This window comes from Mya arenaria, chromosome 10, assembly GCF_026914265.1.
Source record: "Mya arenaria isolate MELC-2E11 chromosome 10, ASM2691426v1".
Classification (NCBI taxonomy): domain Eukaryota; kingdom Metazoa; phylum Mollusca; class Bivalvia; order Myida; family Myidae; genus Mya; species Mya arenaria.
The window spans coordinates 23,608,986-23,635,383 of record NC_069131.1 but is presented as its reverse complement, the minus strand read 5'-3'; the positions used below and the strand labels follow the sequence as shown (position 1 = coordinate 23,635,383).

The window sequence follows — 26,398 nt, the reverse complement described above, 5'->3', positions numbered from 1 at the left end:
TAATCAAATTGTGCTTCCATCTATATCAACAGAATGTTAATTTAAAATAAGTATTTTAGAAGGTAGATATAATACATAGGCAAAACCAGAACACAAAATAACCGTATAGAAATCCTCATGGCACAGAAATCCCAAGGAACAGAATAAAAGGAACTAAAACAAACAAAAAAATCAAAATAATCTGTACACATAATCCATTGTGGCAAGTCCAAAACATCAATGCCACTTAGAAAGTAAAATATGTAAACAATGAAAATGGTACTTACAATATAACATAGTATTTCTGGCTACATAACATAAATATATAAAAAAAATTAAACTCCAATTTTCCTACTCACTGTAGTTAAGTTTATTACATGGCTTTTTAAAATGGAATATTATTATAACATAAGAATCAGTTTTTCAGCCCTGTTTAATTTTAATAATTTATATACCTTATAAATTGTGGCTGATTGGTATGCATTTAATTATCAACTTCATTTGTTTACCGGTAATGAAAAAGCTATTTAAGAGGACAATTGTTTGTTTCAATGTAAGGTGGTAATATATTCTACTGAATGAGCAACAAAAGTTATATTTTAGGAGCCACAAATGAAATAATCAACTTTGTTGTTCTTGAAATGAAATATATTGCGATCTTTCACTGAAAAACAATCTTTTTTTGTATCAAATGCCTTAAATTGGAATTAAAAGACCTTTAATTGCATTTTCTTAGAAACATGTTCCAAACTGTATGCGCAACAAGTCATTTCTGAAATGCTGTCATTGATATTATGTTCTGGCCCAGTCCTCGCTGACGTTTGAATTGGATAGCAAAACAAGCTAAAATTTCCAAACAAAGTGGGCTTAATTTATTGAACAGTGTAATATCACTTTTATTTCGCTGATACATCTATACATTACTGAAAAGATATAATAAATCATATCTGTTTTTGCCTGTAAAGATTTTTACAAGTAACAGATTATGTGCTATAAAGTTCTGTTTCAAATCGTGCATTATGACATGTAAAAAAAAAACCCATTCATCATAACAAAATAAAACAAGAGCCGTCATAAGACAGCGCGCTCGACTACGCTGCTTTGACTTAGAATACAATAACGATGTAATAATACCAAGTTTGGTCTCTTTATGTCAAATCTAACTAAAATTATTCAATACATAAGATGACTTCGATGCTGCCCTCCCACCAGCCCGCTCAAACAATGACACAAGTCATTCAAATAACTTGATTTCCCATTACGAAAATGTGGTTAAGAATATACAAATATGCCTTTCAAAGGAAATTAAAAAAAAAAAAAAAATTCAAGGGCCATAATTTTTATTTAGGCTTAAAACAGAGTTATGTTTCTTATTGTAAGATGGTCGTAAATAATTTTCAATTTTATTAAGTGCATTTAATGAACGGTATAGAAGTTTTTTTATTAAAATCCCAACTTGCCCTAAAACTTTAACCTGCCCTAAAACTTTAACCTAAGTCAATCAGGGGCCATAACTTATATTTAGGATAATATGGAGTTATGTAACCTCATTGTGTTATGGTCCTGAACAACTGTGTGAAGTATTAAGTCAATTGAACAAAGGATATAAAAGTTATTAATAAATATTCCAACTTGCCCTAAAACTTTAACCTAAGTTCCATAGTCAATCAGGGGCCATAATCTGTGTAAAGAATAATATGGAGTTATCTAACCTCATCATGTGATGGCCCTGAACAACTGTGTGAAGTATTAAGTCAATTGAATGTAGGGTATTGGACATATAAGTGAAAATCCCAACTTGCCCTAAAACTTTAACCAGATGCCGACGCTGGGGCGAGTAGTATAGAACACCTATTCTTCGAATAGTCGAGCTAATAAGGCATAAAACGTTCATAATGAAATAACATCTCAAACATAACAATACCATTAGGAAAAAATTGATAAAAAAAAAGTTGGAAATGTTTACATAACAATAATAAAGCAGATATTTAGACTGAAAACAATTGCATATAAACAGAAAACTAATTTCTCAGTAAAGGTGTCCAGTGGCCAAATAAGCTTGTCGTTTTATCGAACCATTGGCTGTAATGTAAAATTCTGATGCCTGGGGAACCCATACAATTTTGAAAATGAGTTGAAATGGTATTGTATACCAATTTAATATATGTAAAAATGAATGTCCTTGGTAACATTCAGTGGCCACGCTAGCCCTCCATTTATGTGGATTCATAACTGTGTTTGGAGGGTTCGGGGGCAATTTCGAAAACCATGGTGCCATGACTTTGTGGTGCATTTTGAGGTGCTTTATTTAATACTGGAAAATGGACAGTTTTAGGAGCATGTAGTCAAGTAGGCATATTGCAACTTTGGCTGATTTTTTTTGTTAGAATCATGTGAATACAGCCACCTAATCGCATAAAGGCAGCTAACCGCCTGACATTAACTTTTTTTGTTTGTTTTTTTGTTCTTTATTTCAACTGAACTCAGAAATGAATGGTATTTTTTTCAATCTTTCAAGGCAATAAAACCCAAACTTTCCAATATTTGTCTTAAATCTATTTTTACAAATTCTTTTTCCACTAACAAAACTATTTCAATTGATGTATACCAAATCGTTATGGGATCCCAAGGCATCTAAGCATCTTAATTTCAAAAGGTCGTACATCTTCGGCAAGATGAATAACCAGAACAATATTTAATTAAGCAATTAAGATTGCACTTGTAACACATACAAATACATGTGCTGTTATAATATTGGACATGACCACAAGTATCATCTGAACACCTAGAATTGTTATATAAAAAATAAGGCCAATATTTAAGTGATGCAGGTGATGACAAAAACATAATGTCAGTGAAAAACATGACTCTTTTTTTGAAAAACAAACAAACAACAAAACCATACTATTTCTTCAAACAAAATCAAAGAAAATATCAGCTTAATAAGAGCACAGTATGTCAGAACGATGCTACATGTCAGGCATAATGGATCAGCTGATTACAGCTCATTTTGCCAAGACATGTGTTGGAGCTGGTCCGAATTGTTCAAAATTGATTAATGTTTTGTTAGTTTAATGAGTGTGACCCCATTTTCAGAGGTTTTTGTGACGAAGCATTTACATCCCTTGTTGTTTATCTGCAGTACCTACATATTAGAGAGGCTATACCCCTCATGCATGTATATATGTATAGTGTGTGAACTACGTTCTGTGTGTTACATCATATGTAACCAAAATGCGTATTGTATAAAAGCTTACATAGTGTAGTAGGTTATGATTATCTTGACACTTTTTTAAACTTGCAATCTACATCAAACATGTATTAGTAGGCTTTTGCAAGGTAAATGGTAACAATATTTGCAAAATCATGAGGAAGGCGCTTTTTGCAAAGGTCGGTCAGCCCACAGAGTGACGAATGTTATAATTATCTACGACACATTTTAAGATTGTGATCTACATTGTACATGTAAGAAAAGACTTAAGCAAGGTGTACAGTCATGATATTGATCTACAAAATTAAGACAAACACTTTTTGGAAGTTCATGATAGATTTCACAAATAACTTTAAAGCGACTAGACACCAGATGGTAAATTGGCAAATACAGTATTCCCTGAAAACAAGCTTAGAATTGTCAATGCTAGCTAGTAGGAGGCTGCTAATACATTCTTTTACATGATTAAAAGACGATGATGTTGCTTTCTCATCTATGAGTTTCCTCATATAAAAATATAGCAAAATGGTTTCCCAGTTTAAATCTTATATGCTTTAAGTTTAGATAAATGTATTGACTCTTTTTTAAACTTAATGTTATTAAAGCTGCACTCTCACAAATTGTACGTTTTGACAATTTATTTTTTATTTTTTGTCTTCAAACATGCCAATTTTTCAAAAATCCATGGAAACCAATGATATTAGACCCCTGACAAAAAAATCAGATTGCATATTTTTATATTTAAGTTGAAAAATTGATGTTTTATGCCTTTTTCTTAAACTGTTAGTAACGGTTTAAGCCATAAAACATTAATTTTGGAAAAGAAATATGAAAATCTATGATCTGATTTAGTCAGCAATCTTATATCATTGGTTTGCAGATATTTAAGCAAAAACTTGCTCTTTCCAAGACAAAAAATAAAAAAAGTTGTTCAAATGGTCAATCTGAGAGTGAGAGTGCAGCTTTACATGATAGAAAACCTCATTAGATTTTGAATTGGAAATATGGGCAAAAAAGGCGCAAGCTACATGTTTTTTTTGTGTGTTGTAAGTGATATGATACATAAGTAAGGAAGATTCATTGCGTTGTACAAAACCATGTCAATTTTATGTAAGTTTTCCACTATTTTTTCTTGCAATTGAATCATCTGGTGTCTAGTCCCTTTAAATGCTGACTGAAATGTTGTCAGGTAGGCACACGCACAAATACAAGATGTATTTTATTTACAAATTTTCTAATTATGTCATTATAAACTGTTATAAACTGGTAGAATTTTTATTGTATAACAATTATGCGCAAAGATATAAACACATGTTTCAGCAAAACTTATTGATCAATTATCAGCCTCCCCACCCCTTCACCATGTTTTGAATAGTCCAATTCGAGGGGTGAAAGTGAAAAGGTTCTATCTTCTCCCTTATTTAATGTCACTTAGAACCTTTTCGCATTCACGCCTCGAATTGCTTAGTTTTCCAGTTCTTCGAGACTACATACATTTTATAACAGATGTCCAAAGGCATACGAAATATTACATATTGGATACATTCATTGTAAAAGATTTCAAATGTTTGAAAGTACCGGTATAATACTGAGAACATAAGATAACTTTTGATGTAAAATATTCATATTCTATGTAAAATATTCTTAAAACATTCATTTACAAAGCAAAAGACAACACAATGCTTTTAAATTGACATTAAGCTGGTGTAAAGTTTGCATAAAACATTGATGTAGCAGCATTCTGGATGTCAAGCTTATGATGTCATGATGATTGTGTTGTTTATCTTAAAGCTGCACTCTCACAGATTGAAGGTTTTGACAACTTTTTTATTTTTTGTCTTGGAAAGAGCAAATCTAAAATTGCCTATTTATCTGTAAACCAGTGATAAAATACTGCTGACAAAAGATCAGATCGCAGATTTCCATATTTCCGTTTGAAAATTTATGTTTTATGGCTAAAACCGTTACTAACAGTTTAAGAAAAATGCATAAAACATCAAATTTTTAACTTAAATATATAAATCTGCGATCTTTTTTTTTGTCAGCAGTTTTATATAACTGGTTTTCATGCAGTTTCGCAAAAATGGCTCATTCCACGACAAAAATTAAAAAAAGTTGTCAAAACGTTCAATTTGTGAGAGTGCAGCTTTAATCCTATTTTAGTTCTGACAATAAAACTTTGCCTAATAAAGATTATTTAACCACAAATATCTTTATAAAAACACGATTTCTTAATAATAATAATAATACAAATGATGCAAGTTAAACTTCAAAGATGACACATTTGTATTCAAATTTTAATAATAACTTTAGTAAAGAAAATATCCAACAATAATCCTTACCCATAAAAATAGCATAAATATTATGAGATAACGAAAAATAGGGCTACCACTTTTCAAAAGTTGATAAAATCAGAACTTTGAAAAAGATAAGATAAAAAGAAAAGTTAAAAAAATAAAACAACAGGATGCATAACAATGGTTCATGCCTGCAGATCTTCACAGAAGGAAATTCGTTTCATTATAAATGTATCTGAGTATTCGTTAGTGAACTAAATTTGTTTTGATTCCAAATTGGAGCAGAAGAAGTAAGGACACTGCCCAAATGTAGTTTCTACTGATTTCCATATGGTTAAATTTGTCACCCCCCACCCAACCAACCCCCAGCAGCTTCTCCTTTTCCCCCTCCCGTCTTACTCCCACCCCCCCCTCTCAAATCAAGGGCCCAAAAGCTGCCTGTGCGAAGCTCTTCACTCGGGAAAACACTAATGGCGGATAAGTCTGATTTGTAAGCCCAAACTTGGATTCGGTGTCTTCGTTCCTGTTCCTGAAGGTAAAGGAAATAACATGAGATCATTTCTAATGAGTGACCAGGTCTTTGTCCGAAATTGTTGTTTTTTGTCAGTATTTGGTCATATATCATTATAGACCAAACACTGAGTCAAATTCCTGTGGGGTAGCCAAACAAGCTGCGCCGCAAAGACAAGCTATTTTCTTTTTTTCTACCCAAATATTCTATATACTTTCTCTCTATATATATAAAGTATATGAAATCATTATAATTTGCTTCTGCGGCCTACATAAACATTTAGTAAAACTGATTCATACTTGTTCACAACCTGGACCGAGAAGCAGAGAGCCTACATCACATGGGGCAGAAACTAACTATTTTTGTTTTTTCCTAGCCAAATATACTATATACTCTGTATTTATATATATAAAGTATATAAAATTATAATAATTTGCTTCTGTGGCCTTCATAAACATTTAAAACTGATCCATACTTGTTCACAATGCGGACCGAGTAGTTAAGCCAGACCAGTTTATTGCCATTCTTCTTCCCACTGCTTTGGATTTCAAGCTCCTGAAAAATATGTACACACTTGTATACTGTTTCTTATAGGTAATGATTACTTTACATATCAAACTATTCTTTAAAAAAAACACTGCATTTCACTCTCAGGGATTTTAAAGCTACTAACTGTAAGTCCTCAGATAAAGCATGGGGTCTGTTTGAGTATGAGAGATTGACTTGCCCCTTTTGAAACTGTTTCTTTAGTCATTTATTTTCATTTCAAGGTACTTCCTGTTACTGTTTTTAATGCAAATGTTGGGGCAAAAAAACACATTCTTTACAACTGTACAATAGTCTGAAGCTAAAGGCTCTTAATATCACTTTTCGGTTTAGGTCATATAAGTTATAAAATGAATTTGAAATCAACACAAATCATAATTATATATAAAGCAATATAATGGGTTATATAACTTTAATCACAATGAAATATACAAAACTTACATACATGGTTTTTTCATCAAACCTTATCATTTTTTACAATGTAATCGTAATGATTCCAGGTTCTGTATATATATATATATGGGCTAGAGGCCTTATAAAACAATAAATATTTACTGTTGGTATTTCCTTATTATGTTAAATATGATATATAATCAAGATAATGCTTAGGGCTATTCCAGTAAAACATATAACCCACGGTGGGAAGGCAATTATTTAAATAGTAAAAGGTGGGTGATTTTTTCGCTAATTTGGACCCCGAAAGGGTATATTTGCTTCTGTAGGGGGTGGTATATTTTAAAACTGCCTTCCCCCTGGGGGCTTATATGTATAAATGAAAAAGCCATTATATATGTATATATATATATATGTATGGGCTAGAGGCTTTATTAAACAATAAATCTTTTATGCTTAAAATGATAAATTAGCAAGATAATGCACATACCACATAGTAGGTGTACTGTATTTCGTTGCTTTTCTGGTTTTTGTTTCGCTTGTACTTGTAGCCGATTGTCGAGTCGGGAGCTTGCACACGCTTTAACACTCCTGTCACCTGGAAAAAAATCAACATAATATAACATATATTCAAATGCTGATGCTAAAATCATACACAAAGGAAGTATGGAATGATTTTCAAAGACAGTGTGCTTATTTAAGCTGATCATGCTAAGAGTCTGTTTCAAGGGCAAAGCCAGTGCGTATGACTATTTTGTCAGTCCATGAGAAAGATCCCCCTGTGTAGCTCTGAGGCCATGTTTACAAGCAGTCTCAAGTCTAAGTTCAGACCCAAGACTCAGTACTTCATTTCCTTCTATCAAAGCATTGATGGCAAATCTTTATTTCCTTCTAGCAAAACATTGAGAGTAAATCTTTATTTCCTTCTAGCAAAGCATTCATGGTGAATATTCATTTTCTTCTAGCAAAGCATTGATGGTGAATATTCATTTTCTTCTAGCAAAGCATTGATGGCAAATCTTAATTTCCTTCTAGCAAAGCATTGATGGTGAATATTCATTTTCTTCTAGCAAAGCATTGATGGCAAATCTTAATTTCCTTCTAGCAAAGCATTGATGGTGAATATTCATTTTCTTCTAGCAAAGCATTGATGGCAAATCTTAATTTCCTTCTAGCAAAGCATTGATGGTGAATATTCATTTTCTTCTAGCAAAGCATTGATGGCAAATCTTAATTTCCTTCTAGCAAAGCATTCATGGTGAATATTCATTTTCTTCTAGCAAAGCATTGATGGCAAATCTTAATTTCCTTCTAGCAAAGCATTGATGGTGAATATTCATTTTCTTCTAGCAAAGCATTGATGGCAAATCTTAATTTCCTTCTAGCAAAGCATTCATGGTGAATATTCATTTTCTTCTAGCAAAGCATTGATGGTAAATCTTCATTTCCTTCTAGCAAAGCATTCATGGTGAATATTCATTTTCTTCTAGCTAAGCATTGATGGCAAATCTTTATTTCCTTCTAGCAAAACATTGATGGTAAATCTTCATTTCCTTCTAGCCAGGCATTGATGGTAAATCTTCATTTCATTCTAGCTAAGCATTGATGGTGAAATTTGCAGAACTAAATAACTGTATTTTCGTTCCTATAAGGCTATCCGCTTATAAGTTAACCAACTAACTTCTGTTTTTTTTTATATAGACTTGTTTTATAAGAGTCTGTGATAATAACAAATCTGTGATAATGTTCAAGCTGAACAATCAATTATCAACTATATTTGTTGATTTGCTTGAAGAAAATTGCTGTTTTTCTTGTCAACTGTGAGCTCTCTAATGTGTAGGAAGGTTAATAATTAGAACAAGGAAATTTTAAGGTAGTTTATCTTTTTTAATTTATAAACAAAGTAACACGATAAATAGAATACTAGAATTGCTGTAGATGGAGAGTTTATCTGGCTCAGCTATGGAATTCATTATAAATTCCTCTATCCACAGCACTAACCCAGTTTTCTCTATATCCTTTCCGCTACCATAGCCGCCTAATGCAGACCCTAAATTCGGGTGTCCCCATTACCTCTATCATTCACCGGCGAACTACCACAGCAGTGTAAACCGTACTCAGATTTTCGGCTTCTGATTACCGCTATCGTACAGCGTGGGAATACCGCTAATTTTTATAATCTTGTACATGTTTTGCTAAAAGCAGAGACTTAAATCTCCCGATTAAAATGCGTTAGCAATTAGGTAAAATGTTTATCAAATTCGAAACAGTATATATTTATAACACAATTAAAGAAATTAAGTACAAACATTATATAGTACATAAAATTATATAACATAACACCCTTATAAATCAAGTTTGCATTTCACGAATTAGTGACATATACATTATCCCTAATTAGGTAATGTTCTAGTGAAAATGTACATTTTTCCTTTTACTTAAACCCTTTAATAGACACATTAATACAATAAAATGCATTTTATTGATTTTATTATGTAACGGCAATTAAAATATTCACTTATTAATATATATGACATTTCGGCATAACTACGCTCTGGTTGACTTCGGAAAAATACAAAACTCTCATTAATACACTACGGATATGATGAATTTTGAACAAATGTAGGAATAACCGTAGACGTGTGTTGTAGTAATTTGATTGAAGACAATCATCAGTAGGTAAACGCACATGCAAAACAGCGCAATGGTAATCCTGTGATATGTAGGTTGTGGTAATTTTCATCTTCGGTATTGGCTACTTTTTAATGTTTATAAAACTACTATAAGCGAGTTTTGTAGATAGGAATTACTTCTTTGAACAATTTGTTTAGCACATAAAGGATAATATTATGCATTAGTACACTCTGGTAGTTTTAGTACAAACAGTTCAGGTATATGTATTTCAAAATTGCCGGAGACGTTTAATGTTATGATCAATCTTGGAATTATACCACGTGTGCATGCATAGATACACTATGGCAGTTTTAACTTTTGTAGTAACTCGATATTTATGTCTGTTGTTTTCCTCATAAATACGCTACGGCTAGTATTTGATATTTCTAAAACAGCAATTTTGTACTACAATAGCAGGAAAAGGTTTTCCAATTATTTCAAAAGTACAATGCTTGAAAAGATGTTTGTAAGGCAACGTTGCGATTTTTTATTCTTTCAATCATATTATGTGTGTGCTTGAATCGGAGTAAATTAAAAAAAATCAACATAAACACTCTCTGGAATGCCATGTGTGACTAAACTATGTATGTATAAATACGCTATTTTAGCCGTGCTTAATTTTAATGCAGACATCATATAATCACAGTTTTCCAGGCACGTGTCATTCTATGTAAAATTCAGTAATAAAACAAAAAGTGAAACTTATGATTTAAGAAGTGGTTTAACAATGTTTGTGTCTCTAGTTCATTGTTATTTGGGTCCTTGACGTGTACCCCTTAACAGGGCCTATGTTTTACTATTCAACTAATGGGCTTGTCCCTGTAGTTTTCATTATATTATACATAGGTTTGTATATTTTAGTATTTACACATGCATAGAGCGATTACAAAACAATATGTTTTTTATCAAATAAATCAGAAAGGAATTAAAATAACCATTCTCTATCATGATATTTTACACACATGTTCATTCATTTCCTATATAAATGTATACTTAAAGGACTAAAATCCAAATACAGATTCACTATTCATTCATACATCAAGGTTATAAAACGTATAGTGCAATTATGTACATCATAGGAACTTGAGGGATACATAGGGATAAAATCAAACATGACGAAATTCAATAATGATAATAATTTTTCTCCAATCAACAAAGAACACATAATTATATAATAGAAAAACATAGACCAAAACATAAATCAAAGTATTTGACTGTAACTATTATATTGCTAAAAATATCGCAAGATTCGTCACGGGAAATTACACCAGTATAATCACAGCATGCGATTAACGAAACGGCAACAGAGTCTAGTGGAGTTTCTGTGCAATGCAATATCATCGGTCTGTAAAAATAAATCACATATTGATGAATATTTGTTATAAAGACACGTTGTTAGCAACAATTACATTGTATATGTGTAATTTCGAAAAAATATGTCCTCATCTTAAGCATGAAATGTTAAATTCTATAAAAAAAACACCTGAACAACATTATGTTATGATTATTTCATCAATACTATATTGAAAATTTATTTTAAAACATGATTGATCTAAACGGCGCTTTCTTTACTAGACTCTGAAATTCAAGATGTGTCATTGAACAGTAGAAATAATTTAATGTATGCATTTTCATGAACTTCAGAGGCCGTTCATTGTTTCGATTTAAGGGTCATTTCAAAATGCAATTATTTAAAAAAAAACATATATTATTGAAAATGTTTTACATACATGAGCTGTTGTTTCCCGTTCCTCTGTGTTTCTGGAGCCATAGTCTTGTTGGACTTGAACTCCATTCGACCTTTCATAGAGGTAATGCCACGATACGAAATAAAACATTCTCTTTTATAATATTTCATTTTAGTTTTATTTTATAAACATTAGAATTATACTCATGCAAACTGACTCTGCCGCTGCACATTGCCAAAGAGGTCAAGTTAAAAAATGTCGCTTTTTTGTTTGGATTTCCTTATACGTGTGCTATTCCCTCCGATAAGTTGTTCTGCAACCTAACATTAGAAACATAAACCATTAAACAGCTGATTGGTTTTAAAATATGTTGTTCATGTTTCATTTAGGTGGTACATGCAACGATCAATATGTTATTAAACCTGATCATGGTTACTATTTAACATTCTACAACATGTTTGTAATATACTGTAAAAAAGAATTACCATTCTCTCAAACAGCTTATAGGTAGCCGGAGGGTTGACGTTTTATACATGATGAATCATAAGCGAGAAGTCCACGGCAAACCACACAGATTAGGTCCACAAATAAGCACTTTGTGTTGGTACACTGTAAATGTTGACTGTCTACAACACCCATGTTCATTTTTAATTAAAAATAACTTTGATGCATGTTTTTTCCCACTTTCATTTTGTATTTACATCTTCCGTCAAAACCTTGTTCTGTCGGCTATTTATAATAGGATTGAAACCTGTCATCGGGTTGCACACATGTTTTGATTATTCCCATGCAGTGGACATAGGCTTCCAGTCCGAAATATTTCATGCCATGTGTTCCCCTCTGCTGAGCATTACTCTAACTTTGCCATCTCTTTTCGTGGACTGATTTTGCGATTGACCAATATGTCCTTCCGGTGTTTAATGCTTGACATGAATGTATAGATTTTTTCCAAAAGCCAGAGATACTGATGTTTTAAACTTGTCGGCAAATACAACATGATCATCCTGTGATGTTTTCTCTTCAGTTCTCTACAGCTGTTTGAGTCAACCCTACTTCTATCTTTCGACTTAAGTACTCCTGGTAATTCCTGAGATACCCCATGACACACGGAGCACCAACATTTCTTGAATGGTGACCGTGACATTTGATCATTGCTTCATCAACAGATATGTATTGAGCATGTTGTATAAAGTCATGCTCCTTTCCCATACAACTTTCATAACAGGGGTCACTGTGGTTTCAATGTAACCTTGATGCGACCTTGTGATATTTGTCGGTTGGTTTATTGTCTATTGCAGTGGTTTTCATGGCAAGTGTGACAGCTATTTTGTAATGGATGTTCTGTTGATATATTTGCAGTCACTATGGTTTCCATGATAACTTTATAGCGATCACGTAATAGATGTCCGGTTGGATTTATAAGAAAGTTATAGCATATAGTTCAACAGTTTTAAAAGGAAGCGTAACTAGCGTTAAATGACCTTCAAAGGCAACGTTGCCTTTGAAATGGGTTGTGTTGTGTTGATTACGTATAATGTTTAAACAGGAAATACCGCTGCGTAGTTTTGCATACTTCTAGATTCAAGAACGCTACCAGAGTGCACTTAAGTGACTGATTTAGTTTAATTCAAAAAAATGTTTACCTTATCGAAGTTAACACACAGTCCGTAAAACAAATATCACAGTAATACCACTGCGCAGTTTTGCTCATTTCTTAAATTTAACAGTGATACCACAGCGTACTTCTGATACAAGAGGAAAAGCATAAGCATGCTGTTTTATTAAAGCAAATTTACAAATGCCAGAGGCGAATAATGTTGAATGACGATTTTTAAAGAAATACCGTTGCTCATTTTTGCATGGTTATTATATTTGAGAGAAATTCCGTAGTGTAGTAACTGTTTCTAAGACAAAGTACCATAGCGTATTAATGCTGTTTTTAAAATTCACAATCCTTCTTATTTTAATGAAAAACATACCACAAATTTGTGGAAAATGTGCATTTTGCGGCTGTGGAACTGGACGTACCTACTTTTTCAGTACGTTTCAGTCGTCTACAGTATTCCTACAGTAAAACAGTAGCGGTAACCAGCACCCTTGAAAAATTGGTCTGCATTAGGCGGCTACGGTAGCGCGTCGATGTACGGTAGCGGTATTCGAAAGGATATACACAATTGACCCACAAAGGGTGTCCGGTACACACATACTTTTGATGGACGCATTTTTTAAACAAGTTTTGTGTAATGATTCCAGTTTGGTAGATTTAACAATTGCGTTTCAAATCCATAGTTTTTTCAGTATACCTGTACATCTATCTTATCAGACTACCATGCCCATGGCCAATTATGTTTCCGGTACTCAAAATACCAGCACAAAACATTCAAGTATATCATTTCGCCCGATCTTATACCAGTGTGTGTATACCACGTGATAAATTACATCATATATGATACGTCGGAAGGCAAGTTTTGCTTAAAATAAAAACTTAAATCAAAGATTACTTTTCGCTTACTTCACCATTTTAAATGAAACAAAGGCCAGTCTATGCAGCTTAAAGAGCCCCACCTTTGTTTTATAACCGGAGTTTGATAAGGTGATTAGTTTCATCAAACACTTCAACAAATGTTTTGACAGTGCTCCGTCCGACGGCTGTATCGTGAAAAGGTTTGTCGAAGTGTTATAAGAAACTACACTCTCAATCAAAATTTGGTAAAAGACCGAAGGCGAGGCTCCGTAAGCTGCATAGACTGCGCTATGTTTCATTTAAAATGGTAAAGAAAATGAAAAGCAATCGAAGCAAAATATTGCCTTCCGACGTAGCATTTATGACGCAATTTATCACGTGGTATACACACACTGTATACTATTATGTATTATGTCGGTTTCCATACCCTGTTTCCTAAGAGCTTGTAAACACCCTTCATCATGCCAGGTAAACGGGACGTTTTATACTTCATCTGAGGTAGGGTCACGTAGGGATCTTCCGCAGTGGAAACCATAAACATGCGGCCTGCAATAGGTACATAGTCATTTAACTGGTATTTTGCCTGCAATAGGTACATAGTCATTTAACTGGTATTTTTATGTCATTTTCTCAAAGCCCCATCACACGTCTGAGACCCCTGATGATTGATAAATTGTTAGTTATGTTGTAGTAGATATGTGACTAGTCTTCTAAGTGATCTTACATTACTAACAATTAAATTTTCATTTAAGACTTGCCAGACCGAACTTGTCCTTCATATGTATGTCTACCTCATCATGTCTGTATTAGCACTTTTTGCTATTAGAAATTATGGTAAATACAAAATTTTCAAAAAGTCAAATTCAAACTGTTATTTATTTCTTTATTCCTAAATATAAACAAACAAGCTTACCAAAGCCGATAAAAACCCTTTAATGAACCAGTCTTTACAACTGAATGTAGGATTGAGCTAGCTATTAATGCATTGGATTTAGACAAAAGGTCAAAAGTTGTTGAGGCTTACCCTCAGAGAAGAAGCGAATATATCTGTAGTACTCGATCTGATGCCAGGGGCTGTAGAAGCCGTCCAAACTTTTCTCCCCTTGTCGTAGGTATGACATTTTACTGATGTAGCATCCTGGGAATGAAAGAAGAACATGTATGAATTTTATGGCAGGAACTGTAGTAATTCTAGTTATTTCCCCTTATCACGGACCTATAAACCAGGTCCGTGCCCTTATCCAAACTGAGCTTTTTTTCCCTTATCATACACAGACATCATCCATGTTTCAGTGCAGCTTTAAGGCAGCAATTATAAAATAAAAATAAGATTAAGTCTGAAAATCGGACTCTGGATATTAGTAAGTTTGAGCCCAATACGGAATAAGCCCAGAACAGAATAATTAAAAGCTTATATAACATGCCAAAAGATAGCGATCGATTTACTGGTACAGCTTCCACATAATCTTTGCATTGTAACATATATAGATTATGCAGGGAAATAGGGAAACACAGATGACTTACCAACAAACTGCAGATGGGGTCTCTCAAGGTACATATTCCTGTATGAGCCAAAGCGCTTCACTTTTCCAAGGTTACCTCCCCATGTCCTGAATGACAAAAATATAAAAATGAAATATATCAAACATGCATATATGGACAACATAATTATCATAAGATTGAGATATTGGTTTGATATACTTTATGTCACACATTTAATGAAACGTTTCACTAATCATTGTCTTGGGTATCCAATCTGACAGATAATTTTGAAAAAAATATCATCACTACTCAGGGTTACAATTAATAGATTTGAAACAGCCTTCATATGATGGTAAATAATTCAGGTCCATTCAATGTAGCGCTTGGAAAGGTGTACAAGATTCAATATTTGAATTAATATTCACCATCAGAATCACAGGCGTCAAATAAATGTTGACAGGACCCACCCTTTTGCCATTCCCCTACCCCCACTTCTGTCATTTTTTTTTAATACCAAAATTGATTTAAACCCGATTATTTATCACACACAAAAATAAAATAACCAATATTTTCAAAAAACAACAACAAAATATATGCTATTATTACATGGTTTACAAGATGAAGATTCTTGTACAGACAATGATTTTTTTAAAAAGCTTGTAACAGACGGTTCCGTATTGGGGCGCTAAAATGGCCCGGGAAAAGCCCTGTGAAGTCATTATTAGCATCAAATAAACCGAGTTTCATCTAAATATCTCAGATAGTGTGTTTTTGCAGAAAGTTGACAATGCAACTAATGTAAGCAAGGCTAAGACGCTTTCTAAAACAGACAAAATAAACATACTTGACACAGGCCAGTTTCCACAGCTCCTCATCACGGGCACATAGGTAGAACCCCCGGCACACCTTAAACCAAGGGATTATAAAGTAAAATTTGCTGATCTGATATGACAAAGTGAATCATAAATAAAGGTATTCGATAGATCATTTATGTAGCTAAAAGTCTAGCAGATAAAAGCAACTATTAATTTTGAAGTGGTTTCTTTTGAAGAGTTATGCAACACTATCATTTTCATCTGTCTGCCTTCATATGAGTAAGCTTTATGCTTAACATAATCAATTATTTTATAATTTTTTATTTAAACAAGAGCTGTCACAGTATGTGACGAATGCCCCCGAATGTGACATTGACCTACGAACAAGGTCAGTACATGAAAAGTTGATCTTGCCTTTATGTGTCAAATACATATGGCAAGTTATTTTAAATTTCCTCTGAACATAAAAAAATACCACCCATACTTGACAACCTACACTGTTATGTCCTTATATTCAGAATTCCCTTGTGAATAAACACTTAGTGTATCTTTCACCTTAGAGGTAGGGACATGGGTCTTGCACAGGACACGTCGTCTTCGTATGTGGAACAAATGTAGCAAGTTATTTTAAAATCTGTCCTTACAAGGGAAAGTTACAGCCCGGACACGACAACCTATACCCTATGTTCTTGTATGCAGCACTCCATTGTGAATAAACACTAAGTGTGACCTTGACCTTTGAGGTAGGGACACGGGTCTTGCACGCGACACGTCGTCTTGGTATGTGGAACACATGTGGCAAGTTATTTTAAAATCTGTCCATACAAGGGAAAGTTACAGCCCGGACACGACAACCTATACTCTATGTCCTTATATGCAGCACTCCATTGTGAATAAACACTATGTGTGACCTTGACCTTTGAGGTAGGGACACGGGTCTTGCACGCGACACGTCGTCTTGTGAGGTAGGGACACGGGTCTTGCACGCGACACGTTGTCTTGGTATGTGGAACACATGTGGCAAGTTATTTTAAAATCTGTCCTTACAAGGGAAAGTTACAGCCCGGACACGACAACCTATACTCTATGTCCTTATATGCAGCACTCCATTGTGAATAAACACTATGTGTAACCTTGACCTTTGAGGTAGGGACACGGTTCTTGCACGCGACACGTGGTCTTGTAATGTGGAACACATTTGGCAAGTTATTTTAAAATCTGTCCATACAAGGGAAAGTTACAGCCTGGACACGACAACCTATACTCTATGTCCTTATATGCAGCACTCCATTGTGAATAAACACTAAGTGTGACCTTGACCTTTGAGGTAAGGACACGTGTCTTGCACGCGACACGTCGTCTTGGTATGTGGAACACATGTGGCAAGTTATTTTAAAATCTGTCCATACAAGGGAAAGTTACAGCCTGGACACGACAACCTATACTCTATGCTTATATGCAGCACTCCATTGTGAATAAACACTAAGTGTGACCTTGACCTTTGAGGTAGGGACACGGTTCTTGCACGCGACACGTCGTCTTGGTATGTGGAACACATGTGGCAAGTTATTTGAAAATCTGTCCATACAAGGGAAAGTTACAGCCCGGACACGACAACCTATACTCTATGCTTATGTGCAGCACTCTATGGTGAATAAACACTAAGTGTGACCTTGATCTTTGAGGTAGGGACACAGGTCTTGCACGCGACACGTCGTCTTGGTATGTGACACACATGGGGCAAGTTATTTTAAAATCTGTCCATACAAGGGAAAGTTACAGCCCGGACACGACAACCTATACTCTATGTCCTTATATGCAGCACTCCATTGTGAATAAACACTATGTATGACCTTGACCTTTGAGGTAGGGACACGGTTCTTGCACGCGACACCTCGTCTTGGTATGTGGAACACATGTGGCAAGTTATTTTAAAATCTGTCCATACAAGAGAAAGTTACAGCCCGGACACGACAACCTATACTCTATGTCCTTATATGCAGCACTCCATTGTGAATAAACACTAAGTGTGACCTTGACCTTTGAGATAGGGACACGAGTCTTGCATGCCACACGTCGTCTTGGTATGTGGAACACATGTGGCAAGTTATTTTAAAATCTGTCCATACAAGGGAAAGTTACTGAGCCGGACGGACGGACGGACGGTGCGATTTTAATATGCCCACCTTCGGGGGAATAAAAATATATATGATTACTAACACATACAAATTTATTATATTATTTTGCAGCTGAAACCTAATATTTCTTTAATTAAAATAATTAAAATGCCTGATATTTAACTATTTTTTAAGACATGGGGTAACTAAAATCATGTTTGTATATCCAACCACAAAAAACAACTACAGCGTTCTGGCTTGCTATACTCTGAGGATCAACCTTATCAATGAGTGTACAACAATATTGCAAACTGGGGACGTATTGTGAAGTGTTCTTATCCTTGTACTCAGACACGCCTCAATGATTACATTCAGACCATTGGCGAGTAATTGTTACAGGCCAAACAAAACACTTGTATTTCCATCTTAAAATTAAGTGAAATTTAAGGCAGCCATTAAGTACAGCCCCAATATATTCAATAAGATAAGAAGCATGTTTCCAAAGCTGCATTGTTACAATTTCAACTTAAAAAATTAAATGAACTTGTGTATCATTTCAATCAAAACAGTGTTTGTTTCAGAATATATTTTAACGAAGAATTAAAGATTCAAAACATCTTGTGCTACAAGCCTGTTGATAATATATTAGTCTGTAATTTTTTTATCTATATATTACCAGTGCAATGTGTTCGAGGGATTTCATATCAAGCTGACTGGAGATCACCCACTTGAAGATGTAGATGAGCAACTCAACTGGCAAAGCAGAAATATGACATGTCTGAAAACAAAAGGAACATTTTTTTTTGTACGAACAATACTGCCACCGAGTGAACAACAAATGATCATTGGTCTATTTCCAGCTCTTTCTGCCATAACCTGACAATAATTAAAGCCAGAGTAATTATAATATGAACCTTGCTCTTCTTTTTAACATACATGCAAATTGTCTCTGGGCTATTCCATTTAATCATATAAACCCCAGGGGAAGTCACTTTCAAATTATGTTACTCCCCTACAGAAGCAAATAAACCAATTTGGGGTCCAAATAAGTGAAAAAAGAAACCCACCTACTACTATTAAAATAATTGCCTTCGCCCGTGTTTTTTTTATGTTTTACTGAAATAGTCCTCTAGCAATATGTATACAAAGTTGGATTTTAATATCATGAATATTTGTTTTTTTTAGTTATGGCCAAATTTCATTAATATCCTGAATATATGTTTGTGTTGCGGCCAAGGTCCAAACTTTTGCATGCTAAAGGAGACAATGTCAACTGCCGTTTTATATACAGCCCCTGTAAACAAAACAATACAACAAATACCTACTTTCTGTAAGAACCCATGCTGTCAGAGCATATTCTCTTGATTCTGAGGTGTTTATTTTCACTTACACAAATAGTAATGATCTGACTGAAAGAAATGTCCCTGAAATACCTGTCCTCTGTGAGAACTCTGAATGACAAACCCTATTCTCTTTGAGGATTTTATTTCCGCTTTTACTTAATATACATGTAATTTGATCTATCAGAAAGATCTTTAAGAAAGTGGCTGAAATACCTACCCTCTGTGGGTACTCCGGATGACAGAGCCTGTTCTCGTTGATCTGAACCTGTTGAAACCGTGTTGCAAGTTTCTCTGCTTCATCCTCACCATCGTAACTGGAAATAATCATTGGCTTGTCAATTTCACATTATAGGTGCACTTTATTCCACTGCAGCATATATATTTCTATCTACCTAAACTATGACATGCAGTAGTTACTTTCACTTGACAAACACGATCAAATTATTATAATCACAGGGGTTCTAACAGATGACAATGGTCAATACGGAAAATAGCCAGGGGTCTGTTTTAGTATCAGGGTTTCAAGCCCAAAGCAGGTTTAGGGGCTTTAGACTCCTTTTTAAATTGTTTTAAAACACATTTTAAGTCATTTCAATGCCCTTCTTACAGTTTTTTATGCAAATATCAGAGCATAAAGCAATCTTTACATGTGTACAAAATTCTGCAGTTAATAGCTCTCATTTCTGATTACAGAATTAATACTGAACAGAAGAACCCCCTCTAATCCCATGTGTACATTAAGTACACAATGCAACTGAATAAAATCATACTTTTCTGAAAGCTAGTTCATTGTTGTTTTTTACACCATTTTGGGAAATGGGGATGGGTCATTTCTGATTGGGAAAAGTGTTCCTTTTTAACCAAATTGAGAATTGGAATGCAAAAATGCTTAAAATACAGGGGCATAGCCTGACCAATTTTGATGTGCAGGCATCAAGCTGTTGGGTCCTGGGCACCCCCATTCGTCTGATTCATTTTAATACGTATTCTGGCTAATGGCACAGTTTGACGTTTATCATAAGTGAAAATTAACATAAAATTTCACATAAGGTCTAATTTAATGGAAGCTTTTGTTCCTTCTTCACAGATTTTTTTTTATAATATATAAAGAAAAGATAAAAGACTGTGATGAAGTTTTAAGAATACACCAATATTGCCAATGACTGGAGGGTATTATTTTTTTATGACAAAACAGAAAGTGGGAATTTTATTTTCACATTTGGGAAAAAAGTGTCTGTTTATGCATTTGGAATTTGGCCCAACTTTGGCCCTCAATTTTTTTTTTTGTTAAATGAACATGTCCTTGAATTGCAGTCACGAAACAGGCTAACGGGGATTAATTTTAACACATTTTTAACAAAAAAAACAATTGTTTCTAGTTTCTGTGTGAAGCACAACAGTGACAGAGTACAGGAGCAACAATACTGAAACCCCAGGTACATAGTCACAACACCCACCTATCTACCGAGCTCTCACTTTCCTGTCTTTCTCTTGGACCCCTGGACTGAAAACTGACTCTTGACTCAATATCTGGCACCAGCTGCATGGCACGCCTGTAGTAGTTAACAGCTGCAAAACAAATATATACAGTCAGAGAAACTGGGTTTCTGGATGAACAAGCCGGAGTTCTTTTACTTGTGCATGGCATCAATTTGTATAAAAAGTCCTGCTATACAAAATCTTTAATACAGCAAGCATTTTACCAGTGCATAGCTAATATAAAACCTTCTAATTTTGATCAATGAATATGTATATATTATGTATAATAACATAATTTATCATGTGTTTCCGGCACGGACAGAAAATCTGAATCGAGGGCAGGCACTTAATTAAGCCAGCGAAGAGGCTTGCCAAATTTTGTGCAACGCAGTCTGCCCAAGGGTTGGATTTTTCTATTGGGACTGGTAAAACATGATTGATATTTTTTCTTGCATACCTAAAATTATTGGAAATTTGAAGTAGATAACTCGTTAAAAAAAACGCAGGCAACGTTGTTTACTGACGTCAAGACCAGCAGTAAATTTAGATATCCTTTGACATCAAATGGTTCCTCATTTTTTTTTAATTTTTGACAGTTAATTATTTTCCTTCTTAATTAAAGTCTTGCATACTTAGATATTTGATTGTGCTGTACATGATTTTACTTCTCATAAACCATAAAATAAACCTTAAATAAGATGGGTGTTGCCTGTGACTCATCTGTCATGAGGGTTGCTAGATGGGATAATCCAGCATGACTGAATTCACTGGAAATGCCTGCCAGGTATTTGGTGTGCAAGAAATTATAAGTTGAGAAATATGTTTAGTATCATAGTTACATGATGATAAACTCCTAAGTTCCAAAAGACTGCTGGACTGAAAACTGACCCTCAACTCTATAAAGGGTACGAGCTGTATGCCATGTCACTAAGGAATAACATACAAATCATATAAATTAGATAAGCTTGAATAACTGGACTTTACATATGGACATTGTTATTTTTAACATGCAGGGCATTTTTCACTTTCTTCAGCAGTAGTCAACAGTTCAACTATTTCCAAAGCAGAAGAAAGGATTTTCCCCAAAATCGTTGACATTTGTTTCCTCTAAATCAAACTCAACCTCAACTCAAAATAATCGAAATATTGAGTCTGACAAGTTGTGAGATACTAGAATCAGGGTGTCAAGGGTTGTGTTCAAGTTATAAGTGTATTTGTTTCATATTGGGTCAATTGTTCATAACTTTATTAAAGTTAACATCGTTATTAACATCATTGTTGTTAACTTTCAAGTCAATATTGCTCTGTAAGTTTCACAGACACACTTATGATCTGCAGTATTCTTCACAAAAAGTTGAGACAACAGGTTCAGCTGTTCTTGTTTTATTTAAATATATGAGCACATAATCAAATAGTTCATCTTTAAAAGTCAACAACGATGTCGTTAATCCCGTTGTTAACTTTAACAAAGTTCTGAGCAATTGAGCCATTGTATGCCAACCTCCCATTTAACTTTAAATGGGTAATTTGAAGCATTTATCAGATAAAATTTCCCAATATGAAGACTTTACGCATTAGAATTCCCCAATATGAAAAGACTATGCCCCTTCCCAATTTTGGCAGAAAAAGCCATGACAATTTTCATGGAAATCATTTTTTCCTATTTCCAAGGTTCAACTGAAATTTATCTGTGGGTATAACTCACAAGTATTTAAGAGTTATGAGATTTGTCACACATAATATGCATATTATTGTTGTTAAGATTTGTACCAAATTTCATGTCACAGAAATTCGCCAAACAAAGAAAAAAACTGTGTTAAACATACACAAAATCCTGAAGATTTTTACACAATCATCAAAACTAGCAATCTTACATCAGTGCTTGTCGGGATGCCGGTTCAACAAGCTGCTACATATAATCCAGAACTTGAGAAAGCCTAAAAGGCATTTTTAACAGATCAGGACCTACGGGCTTGTTCTATTATTGACCATTGTTTACAAGGTGCTTACCTTCATACAGGGCTCCTTCCTGCTCCAATTTGGAACCCATCAGAAATAGGGCTGCTGCCTACATGTACAAACAAATTACAGGTATTATTTTACAGTACATTCACCATATATACATAGATATAATTCAGGAATTTGCATTACTCTTACATGACAACTGGTACATGTTGTAGATGCATGAAAACAACAGAGAATAATGTTACTAGACGTCATATGGCAACATGTCGAGCCCGTTGAAATAGTCTTTGACACTGACATAATGTTCTTCCATGCAACTGCAACACAGAATAACATAAAGTTGAACAATAAGCAGATGATTATTGTTTAATGGAAAAGATACCGCCCAGACAAGGTTCACTCCAGACAGACACACGGACACATAATGTGAAACCTGGGACACTCTGCATCATGTTTAACCTTCATTGCAAAGCTTTTGAAAAATCTATAATATAAGTCCCAATAACAATCATTTCAAATTTTGACCTCTAAGCTAGACCGTGACCTTTGAGGTTCAGATCTGGGTCTTTAGCCCAACATTCATCAATAATCATCATGGTGAACCGTCTTTTTTTAAAATCCTATAATGCATGGTTAAGATACAGCCTGGACAAGGATCATTTTAACCCTTAACCTCTAAGCATGACCTTTACCTTTTATGTACAGACCTGAGTATCATGCGTGACAGCCACTTCATCATGGTCAACCTTCATGGCAAGCTTTTTGAAAATCCTATATTGCATGGTCAAGATACAGCCTGGACAAGGTTCAGTCCAGACAGACAGACGAATGGACAGAACAAGATCATACCTATATAGCCCACACCACTATGTGGTGGGATATGATCAGAAATGTTACATTATAAAAACAATGCCTCACTTCTTTCTCTTATCCATCGCTTCCTGTCCAGCTGCAGACTTGCCAACACTGTTCCCCTGGATTTCTTCCTTCCACTGTGTCCTGCAAACAAATAATAGTAAAAAAAGCAAACAATAATTGGAATGTCCATTTTGTGCTGAAGCACTGTAAGCAGGAACCAAAGCTCTTCACCAAGGGTTGTAACAGTAACACAACAATTGTTCAAACCAGAGTTATGGGCCTTGCTACACATGTGCACAATAATTAGTAACATTTGTACTAAATTTCATGTGGACAATTTAAATGAACACTTCATGATGTATGACCATGGTCAAAGTGTTGGCATGTTGCAGAATACTATAAGGTTTTTAAAAGCTATATAAAACAAAAAATAAATAGATCTGCATTTGAATATTCATATTAAAAACTTACATTATCTTCCTTTACTTTACAACCGATACTAGTTTTGAAAGGAATCTATGCATACAACACGTACCTGAACTGTTCTAGCTGTTGTTCAGCATCAGCATACTCCACGTCATCTTTGTCAAACCTCTCAACTGTCTCCTCCTCATCTCCAAGCAAACTTGGAACACTGTCTACCTCTTCAAGTTCCTGTAGAAAACAAGATCAATAAAAGATTGATGAAAGATTGATTAGTAATTGTTAGAAAATCTGCATTCACATTGAATAACCATTGCTTATAAACATTGAGAACAGCAGATTTTTCTTAAAGGCTGATAAAAATATATTTTGTACACTGATTTTTAATTTAAAAGATTATCATATAAAAAGGCAGCTGATCAAATTCCTATTGTGAAATCAAATCAGATCAAATTCCTAAATTAGAAAATGAAACTTTGAACGTAATTAAAGAACAAGAGGCCCCAGAGAGCCTCTGCTCTTCTGGCAAGGCACTTTTCAGAGCATGTAACCATGTTTCAGAGACAAACACTACAATAGTATACAACTCTTTGTACAAAATTGTTTCCCTTGGCGTTCGGTTATTTTCAATTCACGACATGTAACCATATGATTCAAAGGGAGATAAACATTACGCCAGTGCACAACTCTGTACAAAGTTGTCTCCCTTGGCTTTTGGTCATTCAGAGTATGTAACCATATGTTTCAAAGGGAGACAAACACTACAATAATAAAAAACTTTGAACTCTCCCTTAGAAAATTATTTTGTAATTCAAGGGATAAAATAGTTATCGAAATTGTCTTTTATATGAACAAGCCTGAACTCATGAACTACTGCCAAGCATTACTTTTTGAACAAGCCCTACTGTATAAAATCTAAATTTGAGCAAGCGTGGAAAGCATTTTACCAGAGCAGGGCTTGCAGACTTGTGCTAATTTCGACCAATGATATAATGCAGTCATATATGGGTGGATCTGGCTGGTTTCCCAAAGGAACCGAGCTCTCATGAATATTTAACTACTGTTTAAGTTTGATTCAGATACAATCAAAACTGAAAAATTGATCACGTTCACAAGCAATTGTATACAGACACACTGACACTGCACAATCAAATGAGAGCTAAATACCTATGCTTTTTTCCACTGATTTACTAGCTTCAATGTCAACAACAATTAAGAAACATCTTTATATTCAGCATTTTCCAATGTAATAAATTAATATTCATGCTTAGTTGAGCATTTACATTACACATACATGTGCTGAAAAAGATACCACTAATTTCATGTTAATGAGCTTCATGTTATATGTATATATATGTACAATTAGATTAGTTTTTAATGAAAAGTTATAAAATATATCGATTACGGACTGGTTTGAAAATTCCACTTTTAAATTAAAAAAAATGCCCTGTGATCTGGGAGTAGGATAACTTAGTTATTGGTCCCAGCTCAGTGATTTTATTTGGAATTATTTTGACCGCCTGTTCCTTCCAAATTGGGAATTTTTCTCGACTTGGGGAAATATACAAAAATCATTCTAAAAAAGCAAATATAATAGCAAATATACTTGTTTTTTTACTCTTTAATGCATACATAATACTGTAAAAGAGCTTACTTCATATCAAGATTTTGTTTATTTTTTAATAAACTCATTGCTTTTTTATTCATTCACTAGATTTGTATTCAATCAATTGGAAAAATATCATCATTTTTTGGAAAAATGATCAGTTTTTCGCTAAAAAACCAAAAAAAATCACTGCTAGCTGTGATTGAAAAGTGTTCACATTGTAGGTGATGGTATTTTTTTTCCATTGCATATGTTGTGTTCACGTGAGGGTCACATGATCTGGGATGTGGGGGCGCTGCGAGTCGAGTCCGGATTGGCTGGCTGGAGCGACACGACTGCCGATTGGCTAGGAGATGTAACCGTGCCAAAAGTGAGACACAGCTCCCTCCCAAGAGATCACACAGAACCAGACCACAGAACCAAACAGTAGACAAGCTTTACGCTCCAGATTACCAAATGGATGGTAAGTTTGTCCCATAGTTTTGGGGTCTCATAACCATTGTATTACGCCGATAGATACTGTCAGCATACCGTATTATATCATGCAT

At 34.4% G+C, this 26,398-nt stretch overlaps 1 protein-coding gene across 1 annotated transcript; it reads right to left on the bottom strand.

Moving 5' to 3' along the window:
* Nucleotides 1–5,880: 5,880 nt before the first annotated feature.
* On the bottom strand, nucleotides 5,881–24,798 carry LOC128204475 (F-box only protein 9-like). The gene is made up of 15 exons (XM_052905888.1): nucleotides 24,727–24,798; nucleotides 24,357–24,475; nucleotides 24,053–24,105; nucleotides 23,882–23,889; nucleotides 23,009–23,066; nucleotides 20,977–21,088; nucleotides 19,737–19,833; nucleotides 18,853–18,954; nucleotides 16,089–16,150; nucleotides 15,287–15,372; nucleotides 14,787–14,900; nucleotides 14,190–14,308; nucleotides 7,428–7,535; nucleotides 6,474–6,553; nucleotides 5,881–6,016 (listed from the first exon to the last, which is right to left on the bottom strand). The coding sequence occupies exons 1-15, from the start codon at nucleotides 24,796–24,798 to the stop codon at nucleotides 5,902–5,904; spliced, it is 1,305 nt and encodes a 434-aa protein (XP_052761848.1). The 3' UTR covers nucleotides 5,881–5,901.
* Nucleotides 24,799–26,398: the final 1,600 nt, after the last annotated feature.

What these genes read in the sequence shown, in the direction of transcription:
- LOC128204475 (XM_052905888.1), bottom strand. Translation starts at nt 24,798, where the DNA reads ATGGTTACATGCTCTGAAAAGTGCCTTGCCAGAAGAGCAGAGGCTCTC. An exon ending in GGAAGGAGCCCTGTATGAAG is followed by an intron (nt 21,089 to 23,008) that starts GTAAGCACCTTG and finishes TTTGTTTTGCAG; the next exon opens with CTGTTAACTACTACAGGCGT. An exon ending in TCGGTCCGCATTGTGAACAA is followed by an intron (nt 6,017 to 6,473) that starts GTATGGATCAGT and finishes CTTTACCTTCAG; the next exon opens with GAACAGGAACGAAGACACCG.